General features: G+C 35.8%; 3 protein-coding genes and 1 non-coding gene across 4 annotated transcripts; all 4 read left to right on the forward strand.

The window, feature by feature from the left end:
- The first annotated feature begins 1,133 nt into the window (after positions 1-1,133).
- TRNAE-UUC lies at positions 1,134-1,205 on the forward strand. Its single transcript has one exon. It is a non-coding gene; the product is annotated as a tRNA-Glu (tRNA).
- A 4,155-nt stretch (positions 1,206-5,360) lies between these two features.
- Positions 5,361-9,037, forward strand: LOC116023770 (CO(2)-response secreted protease-like). The gene is made up of 9 exons (XM_031264780.1): positions 5,361-5,562; positions 5,658-5,929; positions 6,272-6,383; positions 6,530-7,055; positions 7,155-7,258; positions 7,446-7,688; positions 7,787-7,901; positions 8,015-8,228; positions 8,345-9,037. Exons 1-9 carry the CDS (start codon positions 5,375-5,377, stop codon positions 8,905-8,907), a joined length of 2,337 nt encoding a protein of 778 aa, XP_031120640.1. The 5' UTR covers positions 5,361-5,374; the 3' UTR covers positions 8,908-9,037.
- A 2,517-nt stretch (positions 9,038-11,554) lies between these two features.
- On the forward strand, positions 11,555-15,243 carry LOC116023686 (CO(2)-response secreted protease-like). Its single transcript, XM_031264689.1, has 9 exons — positions 11,555-11,745; positions 11,845-12,119; positions 12,416-12,527; positions 12,713-13,205; positions 13,298-13,398; positions 13,677-13,919; positions 14,009-14,123; positions 14,226-14,439; positions 14,687-15,243. The coding sequence occupies exons 1-9, from the start codon at positions 11,555-11,557 to the stop codon at positions 15,241-15,243; spliced, it is 2,301 nt and encodes a 766-aa protein (XP_031120549.1).
- Positions 15,244-18,421: 3,178 nt separating this feature from the next.
- LOC116023771 (CO(2)-response secreted protease-like) lies at positions 18,422-22,231 on the forward strand. The gene is made up of 9 exons (XM_031264781.1): positions 18,422-18,528; positions 18,620-18,894; positions 19,189-19,300; positions 19,496-19,988; positions 20,107-20,207; positions 20,605-20,850; positions 20,945-21,059; positions 21,171-21,384; positions 21,487-22,231. The coding sequence occupies exons 1-9, from the start codon at positions 18,449-18,451 to the stop codon at positions 22,041-22,043; spliced, it is 2,193 nt and encodes a 730-aa protein (XP_031120641.1). The 5' UTR covers positions 18,422-18,448; the 3' UTR covers positions 22,044-22,231.
- Positions 22,232-25,196: the final 2,965 nt, after the last annotated feature.

A 25,196-nucleotide genomic window follows, 5' to 3' on the forward strand; every position in this document is an offset into this window, starting at 1 on the left:
CCGAACCGAACCGAACCGAAGATGTTCGTTTCGGTTTTAAACCGAACCGAAAAACCGATCGGTTCATGTTTTAGAAGAACCGAACGGTTCGGTTAAAAACCGAACCGAACCGAGAGAACCGAACCGAACCGAAAAAACCGAAATATTTTATAATTAAATATAAATATATATTATATATAATTATAAATATATATATATATATATATATATATATTAATTAATAAATATATTTATATATTATTTATAAATACGTAATATATATATTTCAAAACTAAGAATGAATTTGGAAATTCATTCCAGTTACTGGAATGACTGGAATGAATTTCCAAATTCATTTCAGTTTTGGAATTTAATTTCTAGTTTTATTTTTTTATTTTAATTTGTTTGAATTGTTAATTTGTTATGGTGGTATTTATTATTTAAATATTAAACTTTGGATTTGGGTTATGTGATGTTTCATGTATAGTAAATACGGTGCCCCGCTAACTCGCGGCACCTCCGATCGCCTTGTCTCCTAGGAAATGTTAAAATTCGGGAGCCGTAAACCGAACCGAACACCGAACCGAAGTAAATCCGAACCGAAACCGAACCGTTTCAAACTGAACCGAAACCGAACCGAACTCTAATGTTAAACCGAATGGTTCAATTTTTTTTAAAACCGAAAAACCGAAACCGAAACCGAAAAAACCGAACCGAAGACCGAAATGCCCACCCCTAGTGCTCTCATTTAATATTTTCAAAAATAATTAAGAATGATTTTCGATGTATTATAGTCATGTTTCAATGACACCATGCATGATTCAGTATTTCCCATACTTTAGTTAAAATTAAATTAGTTGATTGAATTGAACAAATTTATTTAACGTAAAGTTATGTAGAACAATTAATATTAGAATTTGAAGACGTGTATTATGGATTTATTAATAATTTATTCTTATTAATTTGTTTATTTCTTCTAATGAATTTGGTTGGTTAAATTGAAATAGAAAACTGATAACAATTAATCAATTTTTTTTTGAAAGCAACAATTAATCAAATTAAACGTGTATATTCCATTATTCCCAATTGGTGCATGATAATGCAATAGAAAATAATAGGAATATATACCTTTACAACGATCTTTGTATCAACATTCCGTTGTCGTCCAGCGGTTAGGATATCTGGCTTTCACCCAGGAGACCCGGGTTCGATTCCCGGCAACGGAATTTCTCCACGTGTGTTAGTTTTCTCCCACACGTGACGTCCCTTTCAATGAACTCAATAATAAGACAAATGCATTGACTAATGATTAGTGCATTGTATTATTAGTCAACTTTAATTTAGTGCAGTGTTGTGAGTTTTGGTTGCTGATTCACCCACTTATAATCATAAATTATTTATGTGTGCGATCCGGCCTACTCCCATGAGCTATTATATATATGCGTTCCACATTAACGTTGAGTGGAGTACATACGTATTGCCGCACAACTTTTTAATAAATGTCTTCAACAATTAGATCCATCTTAGTGACTAATGTAGTGCTACCATTTTTATAAATAATATATACTCCCTACTACATAGTTGGTTCGGTGCCTACACTCGAATATATTGGGTCACACTCGTGTGAGACCGTCTCACGGATACTTAGTTGTGAGACGGATCGGGTCGGGTTGAATCAACATGCAAATACTATACTTATATGCGCAAATGTCATACTTATATGCTCAAATATAATACTAATCTGGAATAAAATTTTTGTCATTTATAAGGAAAAATGTAATACTTTTGAAGAAAAATGTATAGTAATAATTTTGCATTTTGATGTAAAAGTATTATATTTTCTATCAAAAGTATTATATTTTCCATAATAAGTAATGCTCCATGCCTCCCTTTAATAGAAAAAATATAATACTTTTGAGAAAAAATGTAACACTTTTAAATCAAAATGTAAAAGTATTAAATTTTTCCTTAAAAATATTACATTTATCATTATAAATAACAAAAAATTTATTTCTAATTAGTATTACATTTGAGCATATAAGTATGGCATTTGTACGTATAAGCATCACGTACAATTTCATCTTGACCCGATCCCTGAGACGGTCCCAGACAAGTTTTTACCAAATATATTTGCATGTATATGTAAGGCTGCACACTTTCATTTGCCAAATTAGGTTTATTCTTATCCCACCCGAGAAGTTGGACAAAGATATTTTTAATTTGTTGTCTTATTTAATTAAAATATAGTAAAAATATTTAGAATTGAATTAAACCTTAACAAATATTACAACTTATAACATAATTGTCTTCAATAGCGACAACGACAAAAAAAAAATAAAAAAATTCTACCACATATAATAATAATAATAATAATAATAATAATAATAATAATAATAATAATAATAGCCTTGTGGGCCTGGGGCTTAGTGTAGTTGTTTTGTCGCTTGACTTAAAATGTCATGACTGGAGGCGACATTGTGGGAGTTTGAATCTCACTGGAAACATGTATATAGAAAAAAAAAAAAGGCTCAAGGATACTCAGATCAATGACAAATTATTGCATGGACCTTGTGTGGACCAAAAATAAAAAGTACATTACTTTTATACTGAAGGTACATTATTTTTGTACTGTAGGTACATTATATTACAGTATATATCAAATAATGTACCTTCAGTACAAAAATAATGTACCCTAAAATAATGTACCTACAGTATAAAAATAATGTACCTTCGGTATAAAAATAATGTACTTTTTATTTTTGGTCCACACAGCTGTGTGGACCATGGTCCATGCAATAATGATTGCAGATCAATGGTTTGGATTGGATCCCTTGTACACACATAAAGATCGTATAGGATATAATTGGTGGACTGATTACATGAGTCGTGATTTATTTCTATAGTAATTTTAAGAATTGGGTTCTTAAGTCCAGTGAAATTGAGATCACCTAAGTTAATAATGATGGGCAGTAATTTACATCAACGTAGATACAGTGGAAATTTGATTATGGTTCATTATATTTATGTTTGACGAAAAATAATCATAGCAACTATAATATTTGTTGACTTGTTGATCCCAACATCTTTTAGTTGGGTGACATAACTATGGCCTTATGGCGAGCTCATTCTTCAACAATTCTTTTAATTTTTTTTTTAAAGAGAACACAAGGACGTCACCTTCACCACGTACTTCCTTATTACTTTGTACATGAATTCAATCTTTTTTTTTTTTTTTTTTGATAGGGTTTAGGGTATAGTTTGTTGGGGCGTAGTAAGAAGGGTTGGATACTTTTGTGGAAAATTGAGTATAGTGTACTTTAACTAGAAAATTTTGTGTGAATTGATAGATCATATTTAAAGTTTAATGATGAATTGTTATGTATAATATGAAAATATTAAACATCAGTGTAATATAATAAATTGTGATTTATGTACTGCAATCGTTGTCTAAAGATGCGCTTTGAGTGAAGTCAAAATGATGATGAGTGATAATGTTTTATTCCGATCTGTTGAAACTTTAATTTATTTACTATTCACATGAGTAACAATTAAGAGTGGATCGGACATCGTCTTTTTCAAAAAATTAGGTTTGACATGATATTAAAATGATGCTTTTGTTTCTTGCCAATATACTCCCTTGATTGAACTTGTCATATATAGTATTTCTAGTGCGGTTTGCAAGCTATTACACAGGAGTGTGGTTTGCAAGTCATCATGAATATTGATAGGGTGGCAACTTCAATTCTAGCCAAATAGGTCTGATAGTTAATTTGGTAATCACAGTATTCTAAGAGTGACTTTTTAACGGAGCGGTCTATTTGCCGACCTTTTTGATTTGAGGTATATATAGTAGTCAAATATGAATAATTTAAGTTGTTTTACCTTCTCTTGTGGTATTTTGTCGACTAAGTCACAAAGCGGCCGCTTTATCTACGGTACACATTCAGATAACAACTGCGAGTTTTAGAACAAAGGGTAAGCGTGAAGCTAAGAAAATCTACCATGTTTCATGCCACAAGTTCAATACTCGATATGATTACTCCTTGTTAATTACTATTGCAGTATTGCCCCACTAAAATAAGGGAGTGGACACAGCAAGAGAAGGGAAAAGAAACAAAAGAAGTTACTACAGCAATCATGGTATTGCCAAACCTGGACAAAACAATACTAATAAAACAGACCATGTTCCTGTTATACGCTTTAACATATCCAACTCGCAACCAATTCCTTGCTTAACGCAAACGACTCTCATATTCTGTAATCCCTCACGTCACCGTAGGTATTGTACTGTTACAATTATATCATTTACATTTGAATTAACGTAACACCTTTTAATTGATATTTTAGTGTTGTCTTATACTGATTTAACCGAGCAAATGGTGACAAGTAATTTAATGAGGATCAAAGATGTCTTGATATAGTTGATATTGAAGTATAAATTTAATTTCATAATTTAGTATGAGCAAACCCTATACAGATCAAACATGTCTTCCTTTAAAAAAAATAATTCAATAACAAAAAATGTCATTTTACAACTTCGTTCAATTAGCTAGTATAGTATTCATCCCTAATTTTTGTTAGGATTGGGTTAAAGTGAAAAAATAATACTTTTAATAACATTTCACAACTTACCGGTTCTAATGGATAGTCTTTCAGCTTTAATTAACTTCCAACTAATTCTTCAATTAGACATGTTAAACATGGGCTAAGTTTGCCATAATATAATATATATCAGTCTTTAGACAAAAGTAACTTATTGGGGTAGGTTTAATTTTTCCAAGAAAGGAACATTAATTATTATATTAGGTGTTAAAGAAGGCTAGGCTAGGTTGTTATTTGAATAAAACGAGTAATTCAGTTATCATGTTACCTATATTTACATATCTCTGTGCTAGAAAGATTAGGATGTCATCTGAATGGAATGACTAATTCAATTATCGGTTTGAACCTTAAATTTGAAGGTGGTTTTAGAAATTTTGAGAGGATTTAAATGGCAAAATGTACTTCAATGACGTAGAATCTGAGTATTTACTAGTCATTACACTCATACTCAACTTTTCTATTATCATGTCACTTAAACCTATACATCTCTATTGTCACCCTTTCAGCAATGATCAGACTATAATATTAAAAAATGAATAAATAAATAAATAAGGGCTCGCATTCCATACTGCCACAAACCTCCACCACCACCCTCTAAGTGGAGTGTTCGGATAAGCAATTTCCCACTTTGAGTGGATACCACCGTGGCCCCCTAGCTTGTACCTCATTGAACAAAAATTTATGCACTCTGATTTTCACCAGCTCATTGCTCACTATATATAGAGATAGTTTTTTGTTGTCTAAGCCCTCTCATCATCATCATCATCATCAGCAATATCATATCAAGAACAACATGAAGAAATTTTCTGTGTTTTTCTGTGTGGTTGTGTTCTTGTTCTCCAATCCCGTAGAATCTAAGGCAGCTCCTCTAAAACAACAAAATGATGGAGTTTACATCGTCTACATGGGCGCAGCGGCTCCATCCAATAATGGTGCCATGCGAAAGGATCAAGCTCAACTCGTCACCTCATTGATTAAAAGGTCAATAATCTAAAACATATGTTTTAAAACTTCATCGGCAACTTTTGGTTATGTTCATTAATCTTAATATGTGTATATATATGTTCATCTAACAGGAAAAGGAATGCATTGGTGTATAGCTACACAAATGGCTTCTCTGGATTTTCAGCCAGGTTGACGGCGGAAGAAGCTCGATCAATCGCCCAAAAGCCAGGAGTGGTGTCTGTTTTCCCTGATCCAATTCTGCAGCTCCATACAACTCAATCATGGGATTTCCTCGACTCCTTTTCTAATAAAAAAATCTCTACTGCCATCCGCCCCGGGTCAGCTCCTGACCAGCCATCATCTTCGGGTGAAGCAGATATCATAATAGGCATCATGGATACAGGTTTTTCATTTCGTCATTTTTCACGTACATAAGAGTATAATACTAAATAATAAAGTGTAATGTTCTAGGTGATCCAGATAAGTTGGTAGGACACTAGGACTGCTAACCAGTAATTATAAAGTCATACATCTGACTTGTAATGAGAGCGGTCTATTAGATTTTTTTTATTTGAGTGGTAGGTTAACTATAAGCTAAGTAACCTAAAATATTAGTTTACATTCTTTTGTTGGCTAGCGTCACAATACGGATTTATTCAGTGTACCTCTATCGAAAAATGATTACGAGTTTCTCTAGTTGCTCAAAAAATAAAAGCATTGTTAATGTACAAATTATATATGTTAGGAATCTGGCCTGAATCTGCTAGCTTCAATGACAATGGCATGGGACCAATCCCGAACAGGTGGAAGGGAAAGTGCGAGAAAGGTGATGATTTCAACTCTTCCAACTGCAACAGGTAATAAACGATCGAAAAAGACAAGACAACCTAGTTTTACGTACAACGTTTGTCGCCATCGTCCCAAAAGAAACTTTGCACACATCTGAGTAGCAGTTAATCAACTTACATAACTGAAATGCGACTTTTGTTGTGACCCTAATCAGGAAAATAATTGGGGCCCGATATTACCCGGATTCCGACGATCAGGGCGGTCAACTTTCAGATAGCGGGTCGGCCCGGGACCATAATGGGCATGGAACCCACGTGGCATCCACGGCAGCAGGGTCCCTGGTTGATGACGCGTCATACTACGGCCTGGCTACGGGGACTGCCAAGGGTGGGTCCCCCAGTTCGAGAATTGCCATGTACCAAGTTTGCCGGTCTTTCGGATGCCCAGGATCCGCGATCTTGAAAGGCTTCGATGATGCCATTAAGGATGGCGTGGACGTGTTGTCGCTGTCTCTGGGCGGTTCCGGTGGATTCAAACCGGATTTCACCACCGACGTTATCGCCCTCGGCGCGTTCCATGCGGTGGAGAAAGGCATCGTAGTGGTCTGCTCCGCCGGAAATAGTGGGCCCACACCTAGTAGTGTGGTCAACGAAGCTCCCTGGATTTTCACCGTCGCCGCCTCCACCATTGACCGCGATTTCCAGTCACAAGTCGTCTTGGGCGACAAAACAGTCATCAAGGTAGTCAACACAACAACCTTAATTAAACCATATCATGCATGTGTATCTGCACATATACATACATACATGCCCTAATTATCTCGTCTGTGTGGAGTATAGGGCGGAGGAATTCATTTCAGTAACCTCACCAAAACACCGGTGTACCCATTGGCGACAGGGGAGTCGGTTAAACTGGACAATGGTACTCGAAGCGTCGACGCAAGGTATTTCAATTGCTACAAATCAGTGAATATAATTTTCTTTTACGGGTCAGGAAAGCAAACCTACTATTCAATTATGCATTTGATTTTTTTCAAATTAAGAAAATTAATAGACAGTTAGTTGGTTAATTACTTTAAAATTCAGTGAAATTTGTAGTACTATGATAAAGGAAGGTGGTGTTTGTTTCAGGGATTGTGTACCACAATCACTAGACCCTGCGAAAGCTAAGGGCAAGATTATTTTGTGTGAAACCCACGACACAGATTATGGCAATGATGACCGAAAAGAGGAGGTGAAAAGTGCCGGCGGGATTGGAATAATATTAATAGACACAGAGGGAAGGTTCATTGCGCCGAAATTTGATACTTTTCCGGGCTCTATAATCATAGAAAATGAAGGCAATCAGGTTTATAATTACATCAACTCAACCAGGTTAAACATCTATCATTTGACATTTAACTATCATTAAATTCTTTCTATCAATTATTACGTTATTCCATCCTAAATACTTAAAATTTTGGTGAATTAAGGAACCCAGTGGCAACCATCCTCCCAACTGTGACAATCACAGGAAATAAACCAGCTCCTGTGGTGATCTCTTTTTCTGCAAGAGGACCTTCCCTTGCAAGTACAAATATTCTCAAGGTATGTTAATGACATCTGGTTAATGCATGCTATAGAATGCATGGAACCAGGCAAATCTAAGCAACAAAATCATAGGATCCATGCATGATAATGTTTTTGGTTGGGAATTGCAGCCAGACATTTGTGCACCAGGGGTTGACATTCTAGCAGCATGGCCTACTGAAGCTAACCTCAACCGGCCTATCCCTGGCAAGAACCCCCCAGGCTACTACATAATCTCAGGGACTTCCATGTCCTGTCCGCATACATCTGGGATTGTTGCCACAGTCAAGGCACAAAACCCAAAATTCAGTGCTTCAGCAATCAGATCAGCTATTATGACCACAGGTACTATACGGTAATTAACAACAACAGCAACAATTAATTTTTAGTGTAGTAATAACAAATTAAATCATATCACTTGGTTTAATTTCAGTAACCTCAAATTCTTCTTTCACTTCCAGCAATACAGACAAACAATCAGAATGCACCAATAACTACATCAGCTGAATCAATCGCCACGCCCTATGACATTGGCGCCGGAGAAGCAAACCCCACGGCGTCGATAGACCCAGGGTTGGTTTATGAGACGGAGACTGCAGATTACGCGCTGTTCCTCTGCGCTACAGGCTACAACACATCCCAAATCAAGCTCATCTCCAAGACCATTCCCAAGGACTTCCAGTGCCCCGATAACTTGACAGAAGACGCCATCTCTAGCATCAACTACCCATCAATCGCCATCTTCAGACCCAGGGACGGTGAGCCGCCTAAGACAGTTACCAGAACTGCAACCAATGTTGGTCCTGAAGAATCAGTGTACACTGCAACTATAGAAGCAATGACAGGCATTAAGGCCACGGTGACACCAAACAAGTTGGTATTTACAAAAGAGAAGAAGAAACTAACGTATAAAATGACTTTCACAGCTACTCCATCAATTCCCCAGATTGACATCTTTGGTTCAATTATATGGACAAGTGGTAAATATAGAGTTCGAAGTCCAATCGTTATAGGCACTGCTTGATTGTAACCTTAGTCACTCAGATTTAAAACTAACAAATAATAATGATAATTATGTACGTGCGATCCTACTCCAATGAGGTGCATGTATATCTGTTCCACATTAATGCCACACTGGCCGGTGTACATACTTATTATTGGCCCACAAGTTTTGAATAAATGTCTTCAAGAATTAGGCAATATGTTATTTAAGTGTAAAAAATTGTATTTAGGCAATCCTAACTAAGTTTGTCAGACTATTGACTTGGTAACCACACGGTTCCAATTCTCGCTTCCATGAGAGCGGCCTAAGCACTTTATCTCATTATGGTCCATTGATAGAATCAAACTCTGATCACTACGCAAAATAGTATAATTAATTGTAAATACCAACTTTAATTATTTCTACCTAAATCAACGTCATATTTTTTTATGACAGAATATTAAATTTGGCATTTCAAGCATCTGCATTTTAAAAAAAACCATCACATCTATATTGCTTATCACTTTGTCCTGACAACTTTTGTTTGGGCCGGGTGACATAGTTATGGCCTTAGAGCATCTTTATCAGTGGAGATATTGATGAGTTTTTGTAAGTCTGATTAGGAAAGAGAATACAAGAGAAGAAAGAAATAAAAAATACAAAAAGAAATACAAAAAATAAAAATAGAATAAAAGGTAGTGCAAACTATCATGCACAGAGAAATAAAAGAAGAAAGAAACGCTAAGGGTCTGTGATTTGTGTCCTTTTACTGTTCCAAGAACTTGATTTTGCAGATGAACTAAATGCCTTCTCTCTCCTTCCTCTCTCTCTACCAACTCAGCACTCACTGTTCCAAAAACCATTAATATACACTTATAGGGATGCTCTTATGGCTAGCTAATTCTTCAACAATTTGATTTATTATTTATTATTCAAAAAGAAGCAAATTAGGATGTGACTTTCATCGCATACTTCCCTTTCGCTTTCTACTTGGATTCAGTCTTTGTTGGGGCGTAGTAAGAGCGGATGGGTACTTTATAGATATAGTGACTTTAGCTAGAAAGTTTGTATGGATTATTAATAAACATACTCAAAGTTTCGTGTGTTGTTATGTATAACAAAATATTAAAAATCAGAGTATTATGGTAATTTAATAATTTTTAAAACAAAAATGTGTGTGAGACTGTTTTCACAGATGAATTTGATTGAGAGTTGTAGTCCTTTGAGTTGACTTTTCAATGACTCAAGAATTACTCTATTCGAACATTTCTATGCTGAGATAAAATCGAAATACAAAGCAACGGACATGTTGAGAGGGAAATCCAACTTCATGCATGTCATTTTGCTCAGCTCCACTGCACCTTTATATTGGGTAGTCCAAATGATCAAGACTATTGAAAATACCATTCTTTGACTTTTTTGAAAGTATTTTAGCCATCTTTTTAATTTCACCTTTGTCCCATTAACTCAAATTTTATCTAAAATGTCCAAGAAATCAATCATTTCTACTCAAAGATAAAGAACATATAATTGTACCTAAATAAGCAAATAAAACAAATAAAGATCATTTTGGTACAAATGTAACAATTCCAAAAGCAAAATAATGTTAAGTATAGGGTATAAATATGAACAATTGTGCATTTATCAGTATGTATTATGTTACACGAGCAAATATGCCATACGTATATACAAGTATAGAGATGCCAATCTTAACGCGAAACCGATGGACCATACGTCTCAATAAGCTTGAAAATATTTAGGGCTAATGCCAAGAAAATTTTAGTCCAAATAAGTCCGATTGCTCGAACAGGCTAGCCCGACAACTCGAGCCACTTAAGGTTATTTTTTGTTTCACAATTAATGTGGAACAAAATATAGAGAGAATTTATTGTAAGCTCATCTTTAGTAATTTTAATTAAATTTGTAAATACAATTTTAATAAATTTATTACAAAATAAAATATTTTTATAAAAACAAATAATGAAAAATAATAATAATAAACTTGTTATAATTATTACATTATATAGTGTGTATATTTATTAATTATTTGTGTAAATGAGTTAGTTTATCAAAATTTAAAATTTAGAATGTTTTGAAAATGTCTAAAGTCTTAATTGAGCATGCTGGATAAAATCAACAACCCAAAAATTTTAAAGTTCGGACAAGAAATTTTAAACTCGACAAAAAAATTATAAGTTTGAATGAACTAGGACATTCATGTACAAATATTTTGACGAAAAGAGAAAAATTAAAATGAGTTAATCGATAAACCCATAGAATACAATTTTTCTTTCTTTTGTCTAACCCTCTAAACATTTCCAAACATGTCTACTCCTTTCGAAAAATTTCCAAAATCATCGATTCCCCAAAAAGGTAACGTTTTGACTAAATTAATAATAGATTGTAATTTTTTCTATTTTGTCGGTCCTACAAAATATATTCTCATAAATGTATTATGTATATATTCATTAATTTATTCCTATCTTGAGAATTCACCAGCAATGCATGCATATATGATAAATCCATTAAAGATTTTCCTCTTTTTTGTCTACTCATAAAAACTTTCTAAAATTTTCAACTCGTTTTAAAAAATTTCCAAAACAAGCTATTTCCCACTCACTATATATAGATATATATTTTTTTGTCTAAGCCTCCTCACCATCGTCACCACTATCATAACAAGAATAATATGAAGAGATTCTCTTTGTTTTTTTGTGTGTCTGTGTTCTTGTTCTCTTGTCTTGTAGAATGTAAGATAACTCCTCTAAAACAACAAAATGATGGAGTTTACATCGTCTACATGGGCGGTGCGGTGGCTCCTTCCAATAATGGCGCCATGCGAGAGGATCAAGCTCAGCTCATCACCACATTGATTAAAAGGTCAACAATCAAAAACACATATATTTTTAAACTTCATTTGCTACTTTTGGTTATGTATGTTCATTTATCTTAATATGTGTGTGTGTGAGCGTGTAACAGGAAAAAGAATGCATTGGTCTACAGCTACACAAATGGCTTCTCTGGTTTTTCAGCAAGGTTGACGGAGGAAGATGCTCGATCAATTGCTCAGGAGCCGGGAGTAGTGTCTGTTTTTCCTGATCCAATTCTACAACTCCATACGACTCGGTCGTGGGATTTCCTCAACTCCTTTTCCGATAAAAAAATCTCTACCGCCACCATCCGCCACAGATCAGCTCGTGCAAAGCCATCATCTTCTGGTGGAGCAGATACCATAATAGGCATCATGGATTCAGGTTTTTCATTTCTCTGAGTTTCGCGTGCATAGGAGTATAATACTAAATAATAATTATCTAGGTAACCCAATTAAGTTGGTAGGACTACTGACTTGAATCATAAGGTTATACTTTTGATTTGTAATTAAAGTGGTCTATTAGTCTTTTTGGTCCAAGCCGTTAACTATGGACAACTTAAAATGATTTATCGTCCTTTACTAGCTAGGGTCGGCATTTACTCAAGGCACATACACCTCGTATAGTGATTGTAAATTTTCTTCATCATGTTGTTAATGTACAAACCATATATATGTTAGGAATCTGGCCTGAATCTGCTAGTTTCAATGACGACGGCATGGGACCGATCCCGTCCCGGTGGAAGGGAAAGTGCGAGGAAGGCGATCATTTCAACTCTTCCAACTGTAACAGGTAATAAACGAAAACGAAGAGACAACCTAGCTAGCTATAACTAGTTTTACGACGTCATGCATGCATTGTCCGAAAAGAAACTTTTAATTTGTTGCGTATTAATTTGAGTAGCATATATGCAGTTTCTCAACTTACATAACTAAAATGCGAACTTTAATTTTATTGTGACGCGTCCTTATCTGCAGGAAACTAATCGGGGCCCGATATTACGGAGTCAGTTCGGCCCGGGACGATGACGGGCATGGAACCCACGTTTCGTCCACGGCAGCAGGGTCCCTTGTTGATGACGCGTCATACTACAGCGTGGCTAACGGGACTGCCAAGGGTGGGTCCCCAAGTTCGAGAATTGCCATGTACAAAGTTTGCAAACGTTCCGGCTGCCCAGGATCTGCGATCTTGAAAGGCTTCGATGATGCCATTAAGGATGGCGTGGACGTGTTGTCGCTGTCTGTAGGCGATTCCCGTAGAATCAAACCAGATTTCACGACCAACGTTGTCGCCCTCGGCGCGTTCCATGCGGTGGAGAAAGGCATTGTAGTGGTCTGCGCCGCCGGAAATAGTGGGCCCGACCCTAGTAGTGTGGAAAACGAAGCTCCCTGGATTTTCACCGTCGCCGCCTCCACCATTGACCGCGATTTCCAGTCGCAAGTCGTCTTGGGCGACAAAACAGTCATTAAGGTCAGCTCAACAGCCTTAATTAAACCAAATCATGCATGTATATCTGCACATATATACATGTCGTAATTATCTTGTGTACGTGTGATGTATAGGGCAGAGGAATTCATTTCGGTAACCTCACCAAAACGTCGGTGCATCCATTGGCCACAGGGTTGTCAGTTAAACTTGACAATGCTACAAGCCGCGACGCAAGGTATATATTTCAATTGCTAAACATCATGAATTTTCTTTTATTAGTTACGGAAACCAACTATCTCTGGTTTATTAAAACTAAGAAAGTCAATAAACTGTGTGTTGAGAGAGTTAAACATGTAATCAAGTACATAGTAAATTTTCTTTTTAGGGTGACTGAGGGAGATCTGCACCCACTATCCGATTGTGCCCTGTATTTGCTCAAATTAAGAAAATAAATAAACATCTCTAGCTGAGTTTTGGTAGTACTTTGACCGATGAAGGTGGTGTTTATTTCAGGGATTGTGTACCACTGTCATTAGACCCTGTGAAGGTGAAAGGAAAGATTATTCTGTGTGAAACCCACACAATTTATGGAAAGCCACCTCGGGAAGATGAGGTGAAAAGTGCCAGCGGGGTTGGAACAATATTAATAGTCACGGAGGTGGAAAGAACATTCTTAACGCCGAGTTATAATTTATCGAGCACTGTAATCATAGAAAAAGAAGGCAATCAAATTTACAATTACATCAACTCAACCAGGTTAAACATCATTCCACATTTAACTATCATTAAATTCTTTCTAACAATGGTTATTCCATCCTAAATTCCTAAAATTTTGGTGAATTAAGAAACCCGGTGGCAACAATCCTCCCAACTGTGACAACCATAGGAAATAAACCAGCTCCTGTGGTGATCGACTTTTCTTCAAGAGGACCTTGCCTTACAAGTACAAATCTTCTCAAGGTATGTTAATGGCATCTGGTTAATGTATGCTATAGAATGCATGGAACCAGGCAAAGCTAAGCAACAACATCATATGATAATGTTTTTGGTTGGGAATTGCAGCCAGACATTTGTGCACCTGGGGTTGACATTCTAGCAGCATGGCCTACTGACCCTGACCTCAATCCGGTTATCCCTGGCAAGAGTCCCCCAGGCTACAACTTAATCTCAGGGACTTCCATGGCCTGTCCGCATATATCTGGGATTGTTGCCTCAGTCAAGGCACAAAATCCAAAATTCAGTGCTTCAGCAATCAGATCAGCTATTATGACCACAGGTACTGTAATTAACAACAACAACAACAATTAAACTATGTTCGATCATATTGGGCAGAAGGCAGAGGTCTTAAATGACCAAGTCCAACACCAGATTGTTAGACTAAGGCTTCTGAGGAGTCAAGTTTAGCATCCTCATATAGAAAATGTGACGGATAGGAAATAAAGTTGCTATAACTTTAAGTGTAGTAGTAAAGTTTTAACAGATCACTTGGTTTCACTAACCTCAAATTCTTCTTTCACTTCCAGCAATACAGACAAACAATCAGAATGCACCAATAACTACATCATCTGGACCAAATGCCACGCCGTATGACATTGGCGCCGGAGAAGCAAACCCCACCGCATCTATAGAGCCCGGGCTGGTTTACGAGACTGAGACTGCAGATTACGCGTTGTTCCTCTGCGCTACAGGCTACAACACATCCCAAATCAAGCTCATCTCCAAGACCATTCCCAAAGATTTCCAGTGCCCCGATAAGTTGACAGAAGATGCCGTGTCTAGCATGAACTACCCATCAATCGCCATCTCCAAGCTCAAGGGCGGTGAGCCTAAGACAGTTACCAGAACTGCAACCAATGTTGGTCCTGAAGAATCAGTGTACACTGCAACTATAGAAGAAATGACAGGCATTGAGGCCACGGTGACACCAAACAAATTGGTATTTACAAAAGAGAAGAAGAAACTAACCTATAAGGTGACTTTCACAGCTCCATCATCTCCCAAGAATGACATCTTTGGTTCAATTACATGGACAAGTGGTAAATACAGAGTTCGAAGTCCAATCGTTGTAAGCATTGAGTAACTGTAATGTTAGTCACTTAATTTAGAGACTAATAATGATAATTATTTATCCTATTCCCATGATGCGTATATGTGTTCCACATTAATGCCATACTGGAGCACATACTTATTATTGGCGCACAAGTTTTAATAAATGTCTTCAAGAATTACGCCATATGTTAGCTAGTGACTAATGTAATGATTTTGCGTGCACTCGAACATGTTTGATATGTTATGTAAGTGTAAAAAAGTTATATTTAGGCAATTCTAATTAAGTTTGTTAGACTATTGAGTTGGAAATCACAAGGTTCTAAATCTCACTCCTATCAGAGTGGTCTATTGACTTTATTAATTGGTTTGAGTCAGTCAGTTATGAGCAACTTAGGCTGCTTTTTCTCATTGTGATTCATTGACAGGACCAAACTCTTATGACTACGTCAAATAGTTTAGTTAATTGCAAATGCCAATTTTATTTTCTTATATCTAAATGAATTTCATATTTTTTAATAACATACATAATATTAGACTTAGTGTTTCAAGGATCTACATTAAAAAAATATATATATATCACATCTATGTTGTTTATAACTTTGTCCGGACAACTTTTGTTTGGGCCGGGTGACATAGTTATGGCCTTATGGCTAGCTAATTCTTCAACAATTTGATTTATTTATATATTATTCAAAAAGAAGCAAATTAGGATGTGACTTTCATCGCATACTTACCTTTCGCTTTCTACTTGGATTCAGTCTTTGTTGGGCCGTAGTAAGAGCGGATGGATACTTCATAGATATAGTGACTTTAGCTAGAAATTTTGTATGAATTATTAATACATCATACTCAAAGTTTCGTGTGTTGTTATGTATAAGAAAATATTAAAAATCAAGAGCATTATGATAATTTTACAATTTTTATGGCAAAAATTTATGTGAGATTGTTTCACGGATGAATTTGCACGAAAATTGTAGCCCATTGAGCTGATGGCTTTCCAATGGCACAAGAATCACTCTATTCAGACATTCCTATGCTGAGATATGATCAAAATACACAAATACTAAGCATGTTAAGCAATGGACATGTTGAGAGGGAAATGCAACTTCATGCATGTCATTGCTCCACCTTAACCTTGGGGGCAAATTATGCTGTGGACCCAGGTCCACCTTGCAAGGTGGACCTGGGTCCAAAACTACGTCGTTTTTGTCTCTTTTTTTTTCTTTTTTTTAGTAAACATATTGCTGAATATAGAGTTGTCCAAAAATGTGTGAATATAGAGGTTTCAAAGTATGAATGTAGAGTATAGAAATCGTGAATGTAGATTTATGATTGTGTGAATGTAGAGTTGTCCATAAATGTGTGAATGTAGAGGTTTCAAATTGTGAATATGGAGTATAGAAATCGTGAATGTAGAGTTATGCATGTGTGAATCTGTAATAGAGTTAAGAAGTTCTAGCAACTTGTAGCCCTGTAATGTGTGAATGTGGAGTTCTCAAGTTGTGAATATGGAGTATAGGACCTGTGAATATAGAGTTTTGAATGTGTGAATGTGGTGTTTACAAATTGTGAATGTAGAGTATAGTTACTAAACATATAATCCTGTAATGTTTGAATATGTAGTTTACAAATTGTGAATGTATAGTATAGTGTATGTGAATGTAGAGTATAGTGTATGTGAATGTAGACCCAGGTCGACCTTGGGTCCACAGCATAACAACCCAGCCTTGGGTAGTCCAGATCATCAAGACTATTGAAAATCATTATTGGACTCTTTTAAAAGTGTTTTAGTCTTCTTCTTAATTTCACCTTTCTCCCATTAACTCTAATTTTATTCAAAATGTCCAAGAAATCAATCATTTATACTCAAAGATAAAAAACATATAATTGTACCTAAATAATCAAATAAAACAAATAAGGATCATTTTGGTACAAATGTAACAATTCAAAAGAAAAATAATGTTAAGTATATAGGGTATAAATATGAATAATTGTCCATTTATCAGTATGTGTTATGTTACAAGAGCAAATATGCTATGTGTATATACAAGTATAGAGATGTCAATCTTAACGCAAAATCGATGGACTGTCTCGATAAGCTTGAAAATGTTTAGGGCTAATGCCAAGAAAGTTTTAGCCCAAATAAGTCCGATGGCTCGAACAGGCTAGCTCAACAGCTCGAGTTACTTAAGGTTATTCTTTGTTTCACAAGTGATGTATGTGGAACAAAATATATGGAGAATTTATTGTAAGCTCATCTTTAGTAATTTTTATTAAATTTGTTAATAAAATTTTAATAAATAGAAATAAATAATTAAAAATAATAATAATAAACTTGTTATAATTATTGTGTATAAATTATTTTAGTTGAAATTTAAATTTAGAAATGGAGGTTTATATTGATTGAATGATGTATAAATTTATATTTATTAATTATTAGTGTAAATGCGTTAGTTTATCAAAATTTAAAGTTTAGGATGTTAATTTGAAACTGTCAAGTTTTAATTGAGCATGCTCGATAAATCCAACAGTCCCGAAGTTTGAGAGTTCAGGCAAAGAATTTCAAACTTTGACAAAAAAGAAATGATAAGTCCAATAAGACTAGCCCCCAATCGAATGAGCCAGGACATTCATGTACAATAAGTGTTTTGGTGAAAAGAGAAAACTTAATTAAAATGAGTTAATCCTAACGATAAACCCATAAAATGGAATTTTTCTTTCTTTTGTCCAATCCTCAAAACCTTTCCAAACATCTCTATTCCTTTTGGAAAATTTCCAAAACCATCAATTCTCCAAAAGGTAACTTTTTTACTAAATTGGTAAACAGATTGTAATTTTTCCTGTTTTGTCCACCCTACCAAATATATTCTCATAAATGTATATACTAATTTTTTTGAAAACGTATATACTAATTAATTTCTTCTATCTTGAGAATTCACCAGTGCCTAAAACGATAAATACATTAAAGTTTTTCCTCCTTTTGTCTACCCATCAAAACTTTCTCAAAATTTTCTACTAGTTTTCAAAAATTTTCTAAACAAGCTATTCCCCCCTCACTATATATAGATATAGTTTTTTTGTCTAAGCCCTCTCACCATCATCACCACTATCATATCAAGAATAATATGAAGAGATTCTCTTTGTCTTTTTGTGTATTTGTGTTCTTGTTCTCTTGTCTCGTAGAATGTAAGACAACTCCTCTAAAACAACAAAATGATGGAGTTTACATCGTCTACATGGGCAGCGCAGCGGCTCCATCCAATAATGGCGCCATGCGAAAAGATCATGCTCAGCTCGTCACCTCGTTAATTAAAAGGTCAACAATCTAAAACATATATACTTTTAAACTTCATCTGCTACTTTTGATTATGTTCATTGATCTTAATATGTGTGTGTACGTGTTACAGGAAAAAGAACGCATTGGTGTACAGCTATACAAATGGCTTCTCTGGATTTTCAGCTAGGTTGACGGAGGAAGAAGCTCGATCAATTGCTCAAGAGCCGGGAGTGGTTTCTGTTTTTCCTGATCCAATTCTGCAGCTCCATACAACCCGGTCGTGGGATTTCCTCCACTCCTTTTCTGATAAAAAAATCTCGGCCACCACCATCCGCCTCGGATTAGCTCGTGCTCAGCCATCATCTTCCGGTGAAGCAGATATCATAATAGGCATCATGGATACAGGTTTTTAATTTCTTTGATTTTGACGTGTATAGGAGTATAATACTAAATAATAATTTTTGGGATAACCCAGTTAAGTTGGTAGGACTTCTGACTTGAATTATAAGGTTATACTTTTGATTTGTAATTGAAGTGGCCTATTAGTCTTTTTGGTTTGAGCTATTAACTATGGACAACCTAAAATGATTTACAATCTTTTACTAGGGTCACAAGACGACATTTACTCAATGCACATGCACCTCTCGTATAATGATTGTAAATTTTCCTCATTATATTAATGTACACGCAATACGTTAGGAATTTGGCCTGAATCAACTAGTTTCAATGACAACGGCATGGGACCGATCCCGTCCCGATGGAAGGGAAAGTGCGAGGAAGGCGATCATTTCAACTCTTCCAATTGCAACCGGTAATAAACGAAAACAAAGAGACAACCTAGCTAGCTATGGCTAGTATTACGTACAATGTTTGTCGTCATGTTTGCATTGTCTGAAAAGAAACTTTTAATTTGTGGCCAATTAATTTGAGTAGCATATATGCAGCTTCTCAACTTACATAACTGAAATGCGGCTTTAATTTTTTTGTGACCCGTCCTTATCTGCAGGAAACTAATAGGGGCCCGATATTACGATAGCAGTTCGGCACGGGACGATTCCGGACACGGAACCCACGTGTCGTCCACGGCAGCAGGGTCCCTTGTTGATGACGCGTCATACTACGGCGTGGCTAACGGGACAGCCAAGGGTGGGTCCCCCAGTTCGAGAATTGCCATGTACAAAGTGTGCGTGTCTTCCGAATGCTCAGGATCTGCGATGTTGAAAGGCTTCGATGATGCCATTAAGGATGGCGTGGACGTGTTGTCGCTGTCTCTGGGCGATCCCAGTAGAATCAAACCAGATTTCACCACCGACCCTATCGCCCTCGGCGCGTTCCATGCGGTGGAGAAAGGCATCGTAGTGGTCTGCTCCGCCGGAAATATTGGGCCCGCCCCTAGTAGTGTGGGTAACGAAGCTCCGTGGATTTTCACCGTCGCCGCCTCCACCATCGACCGCGATTTCCAGTCACAAATCCTCTTGGGCGACAAAACAGTCATCAAGGTAGTCAACACAACAACCTTAATTAAACCATATATATCATGCATTTGTATCTACACACACATATATATACATATGTATGCAATGTGTCCTAATTATCTTGTGTACGTGTGATGTATAGGGCGGAGGAATTCATTTCGGTAACCTAACCAAAACGCCGGTGCACCCATTGGTAACAGCGGCTTCAGTTAAACTGGACAATGCTACTGGAAGCGACGCAAGGTATTTCAATTGCTAAAAATCACTGATTTTTCATTTTATGAGTGACAAAGAAATCAGCTGTCCTGCGATTATTCAAACTTAAAAAGTTAATAAATTGTTTTTTGAGAGTCAAACTGGTAATACTGTGATTTTTGAAACTAAAAAAGTTACAGTAATAAAATCAACGTTATGATCCCTTAAATTTTTATTTTCGGATGACGAGGAAAACTCACACCCACTATTCGATTGTACACTGGATTTGCTCAAATTGAGAAAGTCATCAATAGACAGTTCTAGTTAGGAGTGTAACCTTTTAATTATCAAGTGGACTGCCTGACCAACTTAGCTGGTTAATTATGTACCTTAAATTCAGTGAAATTGGTAGTACTATGACGAATGAAGGTGGTGTTTGTTTCAGGGATTGTCTACCAGAGTCATTAGACCCTCTAAAGGCGAAGGGGAAGATTATTCTGTGTGAACCCCACAATCCAATTTATGGCAATGACAATCGGCAAGATGAGGTGGAACGTGCCGGCGGAATTGGAATAATATTAATAGTCACGGAGGATGCAAGGCTCACTGCTTCGATATTTGATAATTTCCCAGGCACTACAATCATAAAAAAGGAAGGCAATCAAATTTTCAATTACATCAACTCAACCAGGTTAAACATCGTTTGACATTTAATTATCATTAAATTCTTTCTATCAACCGTTATTCCATCCTAAATTTCTAAAATTTTAATTTGGTGAATTAAGGAACCCAGTGGCAACAATCCTCCCAACTGTGACAATCACAGGAAATAAACCAGCTCCTGTGGTAATCTCCTTTTCTGCAAGAGGACCTTCCCTTGCAAGTACAAATCTTCTTAAGGTATGTTAATGGCATCTGGTTAATCTATGCTATAGAATGCATGGAACCAGGCAAAGCTAAGCAACAACATCGTAGGATATGCATGATAATGTTTTTGGTTGGGAATTGCAGCCAGACATTTGTGCACCAGGGGTTGACATTCTAGCAGCATGGCCTACTGACCCTGTCCTCAACCGGGCTATCCCTGGCAAGAATCCCCCAGGCTACTACATAATCTCAGGGACTTCCATGGCCTGTCCGCATACATCTGGGATTGTTGCCGCAATCAAGGCACAAAACCCAAAATTCAGTCCTTCAGCAATCAGATCAGCTATTATGACCACAGGTACCTTATTAACAACAACAACAATTAATTTTTAGTGTAGTAATAACAAATTAAATCATATCACTTGGTTTCAGTAACCTCAAATTCTTCTTTCACTTCCAGCAATACAGACAAACAATCAGAATGCACCAATAACTACATCATCTGGACCAAATGCCACGCCGTATGACATTGGCGCCGGAGAAGCAAACCCCACCGCATCCATAGAGCCCGGGCTGGTTTACGAGACTGAGACTGCAGATTACGCGTTGTTCCTCTGCGCTAAAGGCTACAACACATCCCAAATCAAGCTCATCTCCAAGACCATTCCCAAGGACTTCCAGTGCCCCGGTAAGTTGACAGAAGACGCCGTGTCTAACATCAACTACCCATCAATCGCCATTTCCAAGCTCAAGGGTGGTGAGCCTAAGACAGTTACCAGAACTGCAACCAATGTTGGTCCTGAAGAATCAGTGTACACTGCAACTATAGAAGAAATGACAGGCATTGAGGCCACGGTGACACCAAACAAGTTGGTATTTACAAAAGAGAAGAAGAAACTAAGCTATAAGGTGACTTTCACAGCTCCATCATCTCTCAAGAATGACACCTTTGGTTCAATTACATGGACAAGTGGTAAATACAGGGTTCGGAGTCCAATTGTTGTAAGTATTGAATAACTGTAATGTTAGTCACTTAATTTAGAGACTAATAATGATAATTATGTACGTGCGATCCTACTCCCATGATGCGCACATACTTATTATTGGCGCACAAGTTTTAATAAATGTCTTCAAGAATTACGCCATATGTTAGCTAGTGACTAATGTAATGGTTTTGCGTGCACTCGAACATGTTTGCTATGTTATGTAAGTGTAAAAAAGATATATTTAGGCAATCCTAACTAAGTTTGTTAGAGTATTGACTTGGTAACCACGAGGTTTCAATTCTGGCTTCCATGAGGGCGGCCTATTCACTTTATTAATTGAGTTGAACTGGCTAGCTATAAGCAACTTAGACTGCTTTACCTCATTATGGTTCATTGACAGAATCAAACTCTTATCACTATGCAAAATAGTATAGTTAATTGTAAATGCCAACTTTTTTTTTTTTCTACCTAAATCAACCTCATATTTTTTATGACGGAATATTAAATTTGGCATTTCAAGCATCTGCATTAAAATAAAAATAAAAATCATCACATCTATATCGTTTATCACTTAAAAAAACCAAAAGCCTTTCTCTGCTGCTCAACTTCGGCTTCCACTGCCGGCCTCCGGTCGGAGCTCTAATGGAGCTTTGAGCCGGCGGTTTTGGTCACCTTCTACGTTTGCTCTGGCTCTTCTTCCGCCCCGACCACCGTCGCAGCTCCGTCCGCCTCCGACCACCGCCATAGATCTTCTTCTTCCGTTTTCTTTCCCTTTAAATAAAATAATAGTAAGTAGGTATTGAGGTTTGTGTTGGTAGTCTTGAACTCCCAACCCTACTTTGACTTTACCACTTTTTATTTTCTCTATTATTGTGTTTTCCTCTCGTTACTTTCACGGGCTTTTTTCCTCTTACTTTCACGAGCTTTTCATTATCATTAGCATAAATCGTTTAGTTTGGTTTCAGCAAGTGTTGATCTTATATCCTGGGCGAGCAAAAAAGTATGATGACGAAGACCCAAATCTTTGATGAAGCTTTAAGCTCCTTGAAGGAACATAGCTTCCTAATTATGAAACAGTCTACGATTCAAGTTTCTATAGCATAGTTAGAAAAGTTGTTTCTATGTCTGACTGTAAGGAATGGTTTACCATTTCATTGATCGTTGGTGTAAACGTTTTATGTTATGAATTAATGAAATAGCTACGTTTATCTTCAAAAAAAAAAAAATATTGTTTATCACTTTGTCCTGACAACTTTTGTTTGGGCCGGGTGACATAGTTATGGCCTTATGGCTAGCTAATTCTTCAACAATTTGATTTATTTATTATTCAAAAAGAAGCAAATTAGGGTGTGACTTTCATCGCATTTTTACCTTTCGCTTTCTACTTGGATTCAGTCTTTGTTGGGCCGTAGTAAGAGCGGATGGATACTTTATAGATATAGTGACTTTAGCTAGAAATTTTGTATGGATTATTAATACATTATACTCAAAGTTTCGTGTGTTGTTATGTATAAGAAAATATTAAAAATCAAAGCGTTATGATAATTTTATGGCAAAAAATTGTGTGACATTATTTTCACGGATGAATTTGCATGAAAGTTGTAGTTCTTTGAGTTGACTTTTCAATGACTCCAAAATCACTCTATTCGAATATTCCTACACTGAGATAAGATCAAAATACAAAGCAATGAAAATGTTGAGAGGGAAATTCAACTTCATGCATGTCATTTTGTTCCACCTTTACATTGTGTAGTCCAAATGATCAAGACTATTGAAAATACCATTCTTTGACTCGTTTGAAAGTATTTTAGTCATCTTCTTAATTTCACCTTTGTTCCATCAACTCTAATTTTATTTAAAATGTCCAAGAAATCAATGATTTCTACTCAAAAATAAAGAACATATAATTTTACCTAAATAATCAAATAAAACAAATAAGGATCATTTTGGTACAAATGTAACAATTCAAAAGAAAAATAATGTTCAGTATAGGGTATAAATATGAATAATTGTGCATTTGTTAGTATGTATTATGTTACAATGCAAGACCAAATATGATACAAATATAGATATATCAATCTTAGCGTGAAACCGATGGATCGTCCCAATAATTTTGAAAATTTTTAGGGCTAATGCCAAAAAAAATTTAGCCCAAATAAGTCTGATGGATCGTCCAGATAATTTTGAAATTTTTTAGGGCTAATGCCAAAATTTTTTTAGCCCAAATAAGTCCGATAGCTCGAACAAGCTAACCCGACAACTCGAGTCACTTAAAATTATTCTTTGTTTCACAAGTGATGTAGAACAAAATATATAGAGAATTTATTGTAAGCTCATCTTTAGTAATTTTTATTAAATTTGTTAATAAAATTTTAATAAATTTATTACAAAATAAAATATTTTTATAAAAATAAATAATGAAAAATAATAATAATAAACTTGTTATAATTATTACATTATTGTGTGTGTATAAATTATTTTAGTTGAAATTTAAATTAGAAGTAGAGGTTTATATAGATTGGATGATGTATAAGTTTATATTTATTAATTATTAGTGTAAATGCATTAGTTTATCAAAATTTAAAGTTTAGGATGTTAATTTGAAAATTTCTAAAGTTTTAATTTAGCATGCTCGATAAACCTAACAAGTTCTAGAATTCGGGCAAGGAATTTTAAACTCGACAAAAAAGAAATGATAAGTCCAATAAGGTTAGCCCGCAATCGAATGAGTTAGGACATTCATGTATGTACAAGTATTTTGGTGAATATAGAAAACTTAAAATGAGATAATCGTAACGATAAACCCATAAAATAAAAATTTTCTTTCTTTTGTCCAACCCTCAAAACATTTCCAAACATGTCTACTCCTTTAGAAAAATTTCCAAAACCATATATTCTCCAAAAAGGTAACGTTTTGACTAAATTGGTAAATAGATTATAATTTTTCCTACTCATTAGTTTCTTCCTATCTTGAGAATTCACCTGTGCCTAAAACGATAAATCTGATCCATTAAAGTTTTTCGTCCTTTTGTCTACCCATCAAAACTTTCTCAAAATTTACTACTCGTTTTCAAAAATTTCCAAAACAAGCTATTTCCTGCTCACTATATATAGATATAGTTTTTTTTTTTTTTTTTTTTTTTGTCTAAGCCCTCTCACCATTGTCACCACTATCATATCAAAA

The sequence above is a fragment of the Ipomoea triloba genome, chromosome 6 (assembly GCF_003576645.1).
Source record: "Ipomoea triloba cultivar NCNSP0323 chromosome 6, ASM357664v1".
NCBI classification, from domain to species: domain Eukaryota; kingdom Viridiplantae; phylum Streptophyta; class Magnoliopsida; order Solanales; family Convolvulaceae; genus Ipomoea; species Ipomoea triloba.

What these genes read in the sequence shown, in the direction of transcription:
- LOC116023771 (XM_031264781.1), top strand. Translation starts at nt 18,449, where the DNA reads ATGGGCAGCGCAGCGGCTCCATCCAATAATGGCGCCATGCGAAAAGAT. An exon ending in GCGACAAAACAGTCATCAAG is followed by an intron (nt 19,989 to 20,106) that starts GTAGTCAACACA and finishes TGTGATGTATAG; the next exon opens with GGCGGAGGAATTCATTTCGG. An exon ending in ATCAGCTATTATGACCACAG is followed by an intron (nt 21,385 to 21,486) that starts GTACCTTATTAA and finishes TTTCACTTCCAG; the next exon opens with CAATACAGACAAACAATCAG.
- LOC116023770 (XM_031264780.1), top strand. Translation starts at nt 5,375, where the DNA reads ATGAAGAAATTTTCTGTGTTTTTCTGTGTGGTTGTGTTCTTGTTCTCC. An exon ending in ACTCGAAGCGTCGACGCAAG is followed by an intron (nt 7,259 to 7,445) that starts GTATTTCAATTG and finishes TGTTTGTTTCAG; the next exon opens with GGATTGTGTACCACAATCAC. An exon ending in CAAGTACAAATATTCTCAAG is followed by an intron (nt 7,902 to 8,014) that starts GTATGTTAATGA and finishes TGGGAATTGCAG; the next exon opens with CCAGACATTTGTGCACCAGG.
- LOC116023686 (XM_031264689.1), top strand. Translation starts at nt 11,555, where the DNA reads ATGAAGAGATTCTCTTTGTTTTTTTGTGTGTCTGTGTTCTTGTTCTCT. An exon ending in AACTCTTCCAACTGTAACAG is followed by an intron (nt 12,528 to 12,712) that starts GTAATAAACGAA and finishes CCTTATCTGCAG; the next exon opens with GAAACTAATCGGGGCCCGAT. An exon ending in GCTACAAGCCGCGACGCAAG is followed by an intron (nt 13,399 to 13,676) that starts GTATATATTTCA and finishes TGTTTATTTCAG; the next exon opens with GGATTGTGTACCACTGTCAT.